The 12,073-nt window shown below is 48.5% G+C and overlaps 1 protein-coding gene across 1 annotated transcript; it reads left to right on the top strand.

Annotated features, from left to right (window-relative positions):
* The first annotated feature begins 9,959 nt into the window (after positions 1 to 9,959).
* On the top strand, positions 9,960 to 10,418 carry LOC123096604 (uncharacterized). The gene has a single exon (XM_044518365.1). The coding sequence runs from the start codon at positions 9,960 to 9,962 to the stop codon at positions 10,416 to 10,418; it is 459 nt and encodes a 152-aa protein (XP_044374300.1).
* Positions 10,419 to 12,073: the final 1,655 nt, after the last annotated feature.

Raw genomic sequence — 12,073 nt, forward strand, 5'->3', positions numbered from 1 at the left:
CAAACGCAAAAGACGAAGAGTTTCTCCGACCTGTTCTTGCACGGCTTATGCAGCCCTTCCAATCGTTTCTAGAATGAGCGTACATGCACATGTTGCCTTGATCAGCGACTGGTATGGCCGCCATTATTCCATGCCTTTTTCTTCGTACCAATCGCTTTCAATAAATGTTGCTTTGCTAGAAAGGTACTAGTACTGTACTACGTGGCCGGCCGGAGTAGTAGAGATTGGCAACGGGCCAGACCCATTCCGGTCCAGGCGGCAATCGCGGCAGGACGATTGCCCTGACTGACCGGGTGGCACGGCACGGCGCTTCACGTTACGTGGCCGCATATCTTTTGGTCGCGATTCCCATGCTGCACTCACCTGCACGCACGTTCCATTTTCGGAGATGCTGTCCGACGACCGCTCGTTCGTCCGTCCGATGTACTAGCACGCGAATCGGGTGTGTCAGCTCTCTGGAGTGGTTCGCTATCTCAGCTCTCGTGACGAACGGTTTCTTTTTTTATTTCCTTTCTTTTTTTTCTATTTTTTTTAGGATAAGCGAGGACCATGCACACTCATCACTTGGGCCGAAGCGGGGCTTGTGAACACTGATGCTCAAACAACATTATGTATTTGAGTTAATTTTTGAAAGAACAAGAATCCCTATTTTTTTAGAGGGGATATTTTCAAAACTTGTCATGTGCATTTTTATAACATATAGGTAGCATGGCAATTTCTTTTTCATATTTAAACCTTGAAATATTTTGTTCTTCCGAAATATGACAATTTATTGTTAAGAGAATGGAATTTTAATAATCAATAACATGGCATTTTTATAAATAAAATATTAAGAGCAGTGAACTTTAATAATTAATAACATGACTTTTTACTAATAAAATGATGGCAGTTTTATTATTAACGGCATGACAATTTTATTTATTGAGAGCATAGCATTTTTGTTATTATTGGCATAACACTTTTATTATTAAGAGGATCACATTTTTACTATAAACAAGATGGCAGTTTTATTATTATTGGCATGGAATTTTTTTTATTATCATAGTAAATTTATAAACGAGAGAAATGTCAGTTTTATAAAGTATCATGACAATTTCCGTATTTTTAGAGCATGGGATTTATAAATTTATATTTTTAGCACTGTATTTTTATTATTAAGAGGATGGCAGACATATTATTATTACCATGACATGTTTTATTATCATGAAAAATTTATAAATTAGAGGAATGACAGTTTTATAAAGTAGCATAGCAAAACTAGAGAAATGACAGTTTTATGAAGTAGCATGGTAATTTCCATATTATTATTTTTCATGGCACTTTTTAGCTAGAGGATGCGAGTTTTAAAGTTTAGCATGGCAATTTAGTTTCTCTAGATCACAAGTCACTCTTTTTTATCATGCTCGTTGTAAATTTATAAATTAGAGAAATGGCAGATTTAAAAGTAGTATGGCATTTTTCATAATTCAGAGCATGGTAGTTCAAAATTTCAGGTATTCTTTGTATTTTTATAAGGAATGTTTTTTGTTCATGGCGTTTTTTTTTAAAATAAAAAGAGTTAAGTGGGCCTTTTGGGCCAATCGGGGTTCGCCCTGGCCTGCCCCTATCGACCAATCAGAAACGATCACTGTGAGCTACTCTCTAGCGGTTAGTCATCAGATATTTGGTCTATTACGAAAGTTCACTGAAAGTACAAAGCACCTCAAATATAAAAAAAATTATATTAAAATTTTGAGACCATCGAACGACCATTTACAGTCGCGAGAACGAGCCACCGACGTGCTGTTGTCGTTGGTCCTGTACTGGAGTCGGCTTGACCTTGTCGATCACAGCGGGGAAGTCTTCGTGCAAGCGCCCCTAAGTACCAGTGTGTCAATCGTTGAACCCTTGAATAGATCCGAAACACCTGACACCAAATCTCGCCACATGATGAGAAACTCTAACCTCATCTTAAATGAATTTTAATAATTTGTTTGCGCGTTTGTCGAAATGAAGTACAAAGTTTGAGAAACTGAGGACATGTCCGCACTCCCGGACATGTCAGGTGCCTCCTCCGTGTAACGTATACAGTGTATACATACTGTGGGGTTGTTTGGTTTGAGACTAAGTTTGTCTAAGGTTGTCACACCTAAGAGCATCTCCAACAGCCGCGCCAAAAGGCGCGCGCACGGTAAACTGGGATTTTAGCGCGCGCGGGAGGTTTTCGTGCGCTCCAGCGGTGGCGGGAAACTAGCGCGCGCGGGAAAAGGCGGCAGCTCGCGCGCTAGATTTGGCGCACCGCGTCCGGCGCGCCTATAAATTGCAGCGCCTCTGCCGCTCTCTCTCACTCGCTCTAGCGCATTCTTTCCTCGCCGCCGACACGACACCACCGCGCCACCATGCCGCCTCGCCGCCGGGGAGGTTCGGGCTTCCGCGGCGTCCGCGTGCGTCCGTCCGGCACCTACTCCGCCTCGATCCGGTTGGGCGGCGGCGTGTGCCTCGGCCTCGGAACCTTCGACACCGCCCAGGACGGCGCCCGCGCGTACGACGCTGCGGCGTGGCGCCTCCGGCGGTCCCGTTGGGACATGAACTTCACCGACGTGGCGACGCCAGAGCGGCCACAGGAGTTGGCTCCTTTTCCGCGGCTTATCACCAACGAGGATCGGCGCAAAAACCGGAGGCGGGAGCGCCGTCTCAGCCTGGCCGAGATGGACGAGGAAGCCATGGCGCTGTGGAGGCAACGCTTCCCGCAAGATATCATCAACGAGGAGCAGTTCTTCGCCGAGAGGAGGGCGGAGAGGAAGGAGCGAACCGCCTATCGCGAGGACAAGCGAACGCGGAAGGCGGTCGCTAAATACAACATGCCGCTAGGAGATGCGTCGTCCTGGGACTCCGGCGACGATCGGTTCCTTGACGCCTATGCTCAAACGTCTGAGGAGGACATCACCGAGACAGAGTCCGAGTCGGAGAATGACGAGTAGTAGTTCTATGTGAGACTATGTATTGTAGGAGAAGACTAGAACTATGTACGCTTAGTTGTATCGTAGAACTATGTACTATGACTATGTATTGTAGGAGAAGACTTGAGAACTATGTACAAAATATAGCGCGCTTGCTGGAGCGGCTCGGGCGCGCTTTATTTTGCGGCGGCCGCTGGAGCCAGCGCGCCGCCGCGCGCAAAACCTGGCTCACCCGGCGCTGTATCCTGACTTTTGGCGCGCGGGACGTTGCGGGGCTATTGGAGATGCTCTAAGGTTATGTTGGGGAACGTAGTAATTTCAAAAAAATTCCTACACACATGCAAGATCATAGTGATGCATGGCAACGAGGGGGAGAGTCTTGTCTATGTACCCTCGTAGACCGTAAGCGGAAGCGTTATGACAACGCGGTTGATGTAGTCGTACGTCTTCACGGTCGACCGATCCTAGCACCGAAGGTACGACACCTCCGCAATCTGCACACGTTCGGCTCGGTGACGTCCCACGAACTCACGATCCAGTAGAGTGTCGGGGAAGAGCTTCGTCAGCACGACGGCGTGATGACGGTGATGATGAAGCTACCGGCGCAGGGCTTCGCCTAAGCACTACGATAATATGACCGAGGTGAATTATGGTGGAGGGGGGCACCGCACACGGCTAAGAGATCAAGGATCAACTTGTGTGTCTATGGGGTGCCCCCCTCCCCTGTATATAAAGGAGTGGAGGAGGGGGAGGGCCGGCCCTCCTATGGCGCGCCCATGGGGAGTCCTACTCCCACCGGGAGTACGATTCCCCCCTTCCCTAGTTGTACTAAGAGTTGAAGGAAGGGGAAGGAAGGAGGAAGGAAAGGGGGGGGGGTCGGCCCCCCTTCCAATTCGGATTGGGCTTGGGGGGCGCCCCCTCCTTTGCTCCCTTCTCATCTCTCTCACTTTGGCCCAATAAGGCCCATATACCTCCCGGGGGGTTCCGGTAACCTTCCGGTACTCCGGTATATGCCCGATCTCACCCGGAACCATTCCAATGTCCAAATATAGTCGTCCAATATATCGATCTTTATGTCTTGACCATTTCGAGACTCCTTGTCATGTACGTGGTCATATCCGGGACTCCAAACTACCTTCGGTACATCAAAACATATAAACTCATAATACCGATCATCACCTAACGTTAAGCGTGCGGATCCTACGGGTTCGAGAACTATGTAGACATGACCGAGACTCATCTCCGGTCAATAACCAATAGCGGAACCTGGATGCTCATATTGGTTCCTACATATTCTACGAAGATCTTTATCGGTCAAACCGCATAACAACATACGTTGTTCCCTTTGTCATCGGTATGTTACTTGCCCGAGATTCGATCGTCGGTATCTCAATACCTAGTTCAATCTCGTTACCGGCAAGTCTCTTTACTCGTTCCGTAATGCATCATCCAGTAACTAACTCATTAGTTACATTGCTTGCAAGGCTTATAGTGATGTGCATTACCGAGAGGGCCCAGAGATACCTCTCCGACAATCGGAGTGACAAATCCTAATCTTGATCTATGCCAACTCAACAAGTAGCATCGGAGACACCTGTAGAGCACATTTATAATCACCCAGTTATGTTGTGATGTTTGGTAGCACACAAAGTGTTCCTCCGGTATTCGGGAGTTGCATAATCTCATAGCCATAGGAACATGTATAAGTCATGAAGAAAGCAATAGAAATATACTAAACGATCGAGTGCTAAGATAACGGAATGGGGTCACGTCAATCACATCATTCTCTAATGATGTGATCCCGTTAATCAAATGACAACTCATGTCTATGGTTAGGAAACTTAACCATCTTTGATTCAACAAGCTAGTCAAGTAGAGGCATAATAGTGACACTTTGTTTGTATATGTATTCACACATGTACTAAGTTTTCGGTTAATACAATTCTAGCATGAATAATAAACATTTATCATGATATAAGGAAATATAAATAACAACTTTATTATTGCCTCTAGGGCATATTTCCTTCAGGTTGGTCAAGTTTGACCAACTTAGGTTGGTGTTTGGTTCAAGCCGCACTTTTTGCAAGGCACACTATGGTCTCACATCACATACACTCAGAAAATATGGCAATATTTCCTTAGGCGCCAATTTATGACTTTTATTTTCAAAAACTATAACGCTGAACGACTTTGGCAACATTGTATGACGATGTGTGGCATTGCTAGGCCTGAACCAAACAGCCCCGCAATGCTTTATCGCCTCCAGACAAGAAAAACGAAGTCTTGCTTAGCTACGATGTGTGGATTTGATGTAAATGCGTGCGGTGTGCCAGGCCTCGATTTCATGGGCCAGAGCAGTAACTTGGCCAGGAGCGGAGAGGCCCAGCTACAACACACTTCCTACATTTTTTACGAGGCAATTTATCTCAAAAAGAAAAGAGAGAACATTGTTCAACAGTACTTAAAAGAGAAGATTGCTGAAAGCATGGTTAATAGTATAGCCAACAATCGCAAAATGCCAACGGCGGTCGACCTCCATGGAGGTGGATATTTTGAAAAAATCGACAAACATATTTTAAAGTTTCAAAAATTTTGAAAAAAAGATACATGTTAACATGGATGTATTCTACACATGTGTAAATTTTGAAGATGAAATACATTATGACGAGAGCTACACAAAAAAGACAATTCGCGGTTTTCAAACCGATGAACAGTGCAAACACTGTTCACTATTAGAAATGCACGATTTTCTTTTTTTGTGTAGCTCTCACCATAATGTATTTCGTTGTGAGATTTTATACACATGTAGAATACATCCATATGAATGTGTAGAATTTTTTTCAGAATTTTTTGAAACTCTAAAATGTAATTTTTTTTTAATATATCCACCTCCATGGAGGTCGCCCACCAAAAGCCCTCACTCAGCCAACAATCGGCTATATGAAGTTGCCACATTATCTATAGCCAACCTAATAGGCAACATGTACAGTAGCAATTTACAAACTACTACTACTTCATTAATAGATGACCCACTTTACAATCTCACATTGTTTCTTGGAGCACGTGCTGCAGCCAGCTCTTAATCTACAGCCCGTTCCCCTTCTCTTTCCTCTTCTCTCTCATCTAACTTGGTAAACATATAATATTTTAATCCTTACAGCTTGCCGACGGTATCTTATTATACTTACTCTGAGGAGGCCGGGAAAAAAGGCGTGGGCGCGTGGCAGACAGGTCGTGTAGCTAGCAGGTGCGTAGGACGTAGGGGTACGCGCTTGGAGTTGGAGCCCTGGCCCTGGCCGGCGGCTGCCTTTGCGGCCGAGAACTAGCATCCTACTGACGCGGTGCTGTCCGTAGGGGCCAGTTTTCTATTGTGCTGCTAACCCATTGCCGACGGATTCGGCATTCACATTCCCTTTGGCAGATAACTTGAGCACTTGCTCCTCTGGGCTGGCCATCCTACTGACGCGGTGCAGTGTTTACGGCTAAGCTTGGTCCATAAGATGCGCATATTCTGAGGCTAAACTTCCGATTCTACGCAGAAAAAGTAATTAATATGCCAATTAACTAATGTAGTACGCGTCTCCGGCAAGATAAAATTAACTATAATGTGTACCTTGTTTTTCCCCAAGACAAGTACTCCAAGCGCGTACGTGTGCCCTTGAAGGAAATTACAGCTCGATCGATTTCTTGCGTCCGAAGGATCCTCTTCGACCTATAAAAAATAACTCCTTTCTGGTGCTACAGCTCCAAGCCTCCAACCCGTTGCTCCCTCACCGCAAAAACACAGCTAACCTCGCTCAACTGATCTCTCATCAGAGCTTTAATCAGACCAGCTTACACCGTATCCCTCTCCTGTACTAGAGTTGATAACTTTAGGTCCAAATGGGGGTCTCTGGCTGCGGCAACAACAACGGCAAGACGCTGGTGCTCGTGGCCTGCTTCCTCCTGCTGGTGGCTTCCCCGTTTCTGCATGGAGTCGGGTGCTTCGCCGTCGCGGAAGCGACGGGTCCAGAGGAAGCCGCCGAGCAGACGCTGATGGCGGGGAGCACGCCGGCGCTGGGGACGGCGGCGCCGCGGCATCGTCAGCATGGCCCGGGCTCGGCCGCGTCTGCCATGTCGAGCAATGCTGCTGGCGGTCTCTGGTCGGCCGAGACCAAGCCGGCCGTGGCTCGCAGGTTGCTGCCGGGAGGAGCTGTAGACGGAGCCGGCCATTCGTGCGGCTCCAACGGTCGCCAGGGCTGCACCCCGTAAGACTAAGATATATGCCTGCCACTCTGCACTCTGCCGATACTACTGTACCTTCCTTCGTCGTGGCTAAACACAAGTAGAGTACTGCTCCTACTATGTTGGTTAGTTAACTAGCTAGCTAGGGTTTGGTCGTTATTTACCAAGTAGCCATCATTCATCAAAAAATAGATGCCTACATGTACTGTGTATGAATTGTAAAGTGTTTAAACAGCTGTATATATCTTGTAAATATACTCCACTGGTGCTGTAATTAATATAATAATCCGCAAATGGCCTTGAAAATGCCACGAACATCACGTGCTTTTTCTTTCTCCTTTCATGAGTCGTGGCATTGTCTTAAATGCATGCACGCACGCAGGGATGGCACCGACCGTAGTGGCAAGGAAGTCAAGACTGAGGAATCTTTCCACGTACATGAACCGAGGGCAAATCAGCAGTGGAAACGAAGCTAGGTGCCGTCTCATGGCAGCAAATTAAGTTTTTTCCTCTTCTACAAATGCATTATTAACACATACGTTCACACACACTCATCCCTATGAAGGCGTGTACACCTACCCACATTTTTGAACGACCAAGCCCACGGATCTTGCGATAAACGAAATCGTAACAGATGCCTCGTACTTGACGGACGCGCCATACTACCGATGTAATAACACCGAAAAGTGTGAAATAAATCCAAAAACACATGCGCAACTAAACCTAATCATCTAATGCTTAGCTCACACCGATCGAACAGACATGCATCAGACATCAACTAGAAATTGGAATCATGGAATGGCATGGAGGATGCGTTGCACCCCCGGCCCGCTCCATCGCTCATCCCAGGCGTTGTGACGATGCTGAACGCTAGGTGGCGGCGACCGGCCGGCCACAGTTGATCCGGCGTTCAGAGGGGCTCCACTCCTTGCTGGCTGCACCGCCATGCATCCATGGCTACGTACTCTTCCTCTGAAAGTTACTATGTATACTTACTTTTCGTCCGTACTATTGTCCGGCACGATGCTTCGAGAGGGGAGGAGCATACGCGCGATAATACTACATTCATGGGGACGTTTCAACGGACTTCACGAACTGAGGAACATGGCCTAATTTAATTGGCCTCCCTTATTCTAAATGGTGGGGCCTGTCCTACTTTACTAAATCACAGCCATTAATTTTTAGTTAACCCGTAAAACCCCCGTAAAATGCCCGTGTGGGTAGCATTACTCGGCGTACGTGTATTAGTTGTAGTTGTTCCGTTTGTTTTTTAAGTCTATAATTTGTAACTGGAGTCATAATTATGGACGAAATTACCCCTATATGTGCTATATTGTGGCACCTTATGAAGTTTGTCTTGCATCAAATTATTCTTCTACAGCTCTCAAGGTTATGCGTGTATACGTACATTTCGGCCGTAACCTTGTAGTATAACTTGATCTGTAATGATATATCGTTCATCTAGCAGGCTCGTAGTTTCCTTCTACTTTTAGCATGCATGTCTTGACCATTTTGCGTCCCTCTTTTCATAGGTCGGCACTAACTGAGGTGCTTCCGTGCAAAGGATCGATCAGGCATATTCAGACAGATGCTCTCTTGGTCGATCTGTGCTCCAGACCAGTTTCCGAGAACATACCAGCTCGACGTGCATTTTGGCAGCTAGTTAGTACTCCCTTCGTCCGGAAAAAGTTGTCTCCGCCAACATTTTATGAAAAACCCCTCCCCTTTCTTCCGACAAGCCACACAGCCCATTGCGCCTGCTGCGTCGCCTCGCCACGCGCCGGCCGCCTCCTCCCCTTCTCTTGCTGCTTCTCTTCGTTCGCACCAGGAGATCTAGAGGGAAGGATCCCCTTTTCTGCAAAGCCCGCGACTTGCCGGCTCCGGAAGCGCTCATAAAATTGAACTACGGCCGGACAACTTTTTCCGGACGGAGGGAGTAGTACGCAGAGTAGTAGCTGCTTATGAAAAAACAAACTAACAATCCTACCAGTCCCGAAAGTTACTACCCGGGGCTCCGTCAGCGGTGACGATGTTTGCGGTAGCGTGCGGATGCGCATAGTCAAACATGGGCGTGCGCGACATGCGACCTCAGTTTAGCTAGCATATGATTGTATAATTAACTCTGCATGCATGCATCCGTGCATGCAGTGTGAACCTGAAGAAACTTGTATGCTCTGCTCCTATGCAATGCCCCCGAGTCCCCGACCACCAGCCCATTGTATATACTCTACTTTGCAGCTCAGCGAATCCTTGATACTCCTATACTGTACTACTGTAGAGTGTACTACTTGTATACTCCTCGCAAAAAGGTCCACGTGTTACGAGCATAGACTACGTACAAAACCGGGCACCGACAGGTGGTGCATGCATGTTTGTCATGCCGGACGTACACGGCCGGCCGGACAAGACGCGCGTAGTTTCCAGGCAGACTTTGCTGCTCTATGCTCAAGAAGATGATACTACTACGCTCATGTGTTCTTCACGCGCACCGCACGGTAATTAGCAAGGCCTCATCACATCACATGCTCGGTGAAAACTGTGTGCGTGGGGCGCCTTTCCTCGCCATTGACCAGTCATTTCGGTCTACCTTCTCCACGTACTACGTCCGAACACCCCTATAAGCACGTCATGTTTGCCTGTGCATTTCTGCATTGCAAACATTGCAGTAACAGTTCTATTCCTAGTCTTGTCACTCGTGTGGTAGAGAGGAGTCGGTACTCACTCAGCAGTATCTTCGAAAGGAAGCTCACCTAGCCACACTCTACGTACGTACTGCCTCGCTGAAACCCTGACCCGATGGCACGGTGCTCGCGCGCTTGGCTCACGCTGCTTCTTGTCGCATGCTGTGCCCTTGTGCAGAGCTCATACGGCTCGAGGCCACCTCCCCGCGAGCCGCAGATGGCCGGGGTCCTGTCTCCGACGATGGTTCACAGCGCCGCCGAACCGCTCCACGACGACGGGACGACCGAAGTCCGGCTCTCGATGGAGGAGGGTCCGACTGGTCATCCTGGAGCAAACACTGTTGATGATGACGGTGGTACCTTTGCAACTTTGGCGATGGGTGGCGGTGGCGTTGTGTCGTCGGAGCAGAGGAAGGGTTCAGGGGCACCGGTACTGCAGCAGGCGCTGGGAAGGACGCTCGGCTCGAAGCTGGCGCGCCGGGTCCTGGGAGGGGAGGCGGAGGACTCGGCGGCCGGGCCGTCGTGCCACTCCAACAACGCGCACATCACCTGTGCCCCGCCGGCGCAGCGCTGACCGTGACCGGGGTGCTTCTTGCAGTAGTCCGGGAGCTAGCTAGTTCCAGCTGATTCCTCCGTCCCTTCTTTGTAAAATTAACAGTAGCTCTTTCGATCTTGTTCTTCCAAAAATGTGAACCTTTATTTCGTTAGTGATGTTATCTGATACTAGTACGTACTCCTACTTCATTCGTTAGCGATGATATATAACTTGCAAAGGTGCTCGATCCTCTTGCGGGCGTGATGCGATGAATCTCAGCACACCTTCAATTCCACTCCAGCCGAGTCAAAACTCCAGTCGCACGAATGCGCGCACACGTACGTGTGGGTAGGTGAAGGCGGACATGCCAGGCAAAGTCCAAACCTACACACGGAGCAATTCTGAAAGAACAAACGGCCGACAGAGCCGCAAGTTTGACGGCATGGTGCCTAGGAAAGTACTCCGTGGAGGACTAAATGTCCTTCTGTCTGTCTTGATCTTGTCTTTGATTTCCAGTGCCTTCCTGCATGGATGTGAACAGGGCGAAAATGTCCTTCCTCTCGTAGGACGTTTCAGGCTATGGTTTCGATCCCATCATACCTGAACTGAAGTTTTTTTCTTTCAACACAGTACAATCGTAAATGCTCACGTACACCCATCTCAACGAACGCACAACACACAATTGCAGGCTGGAGGTTGACCAAACAATCTGAACCGCTTGTTTGCATTGGACGGCTGAAATGAATCGATTGATACAAATACAAATTGAATTTTCAGTCGACTTATCCCTAACCATCCCGAAAGTAAATGTGTTTTATGCGGTGCAAATATTCTTGTGTATATGTGTTTCATTTTGGAGAAAAAAAGAATAACTGCCCTTTTCACTTTTGTCCAGCAGACCTGTACTGCACGCAGGGATCGCGCTAACACAGGGCAAGACGATACGGAGGAAGTCAAGAGGGAAGACATTTTCCGCGCACTTAGGGTCAAATGGCCGGTGGAAAACGCAGCTAGGTGGCGGCGACCGGCCGGCCGCGGTTTGCACTTCCGGCGTGCGTTCGGCAGGAGGGGCTCGTTACACCGCCATGCATGCATGCCTATTATTGCTCTGAAAGGTATTACGTACTATGTATACGTATACATTTCGTTCGTCTGTAACCTTGAAGTTTAACTTCATTCGTAACAATAACATTTTTCATCCATGCTCGTAGTTTCCTTCTACTTTCAGCATGCATATCTTGACCATTTTGCATCCCCCTTTCCATAGGTCGGTTGCGTAAGAGCATCTCCAACAGCCGTGTTAAACAAGCGATGCGCCGTAAATTTTGTCATTTTAATGCGCGCAACCTGTAGACAAGCTTCAGCGGGCTCGCAATAACCGCGCGCGGCATATATAGTTGGGCGCACGGTCTAAATTGCCAACTCGCGCTGTGTATTCGGGGTGCCCGCTTCCGCGCGCGGCACACACGAGCGCTCGCGCCGCACTCTCTCCTCCCCGCCACCTTCGCCCCGCGCTCGCCGGCGCCGGCAAACTTGACTCGATGGACGCACGCGCCGGCACCCCGCTCACCCCATCCTACAGGCGCGACCCCTCCACCGCCGCCGCCGGAAACCCTAGCGCGGGGAGCGTTGGCCTCGCCACCGCCGGAGCTCCTCCGAGCATCGGCCTCGCGCGCGGCCTCTTCATGCCGCCG

Source organism: Triticum aestivum, chromosome 4D (genome assembly GCF_018294505.1).
Source record: "Triticum aestivum cultivar Chinese Spring chromosome 4D, IWGSC CS RefSeq v2.1, whole genome shotgun sequence".
Lineage (NCBI taxonomy): Eukaryota > Viridiplantae > Streptophyta > Magnoliopsida > Poales > Poaceae > Triticum > Triticum aestivum.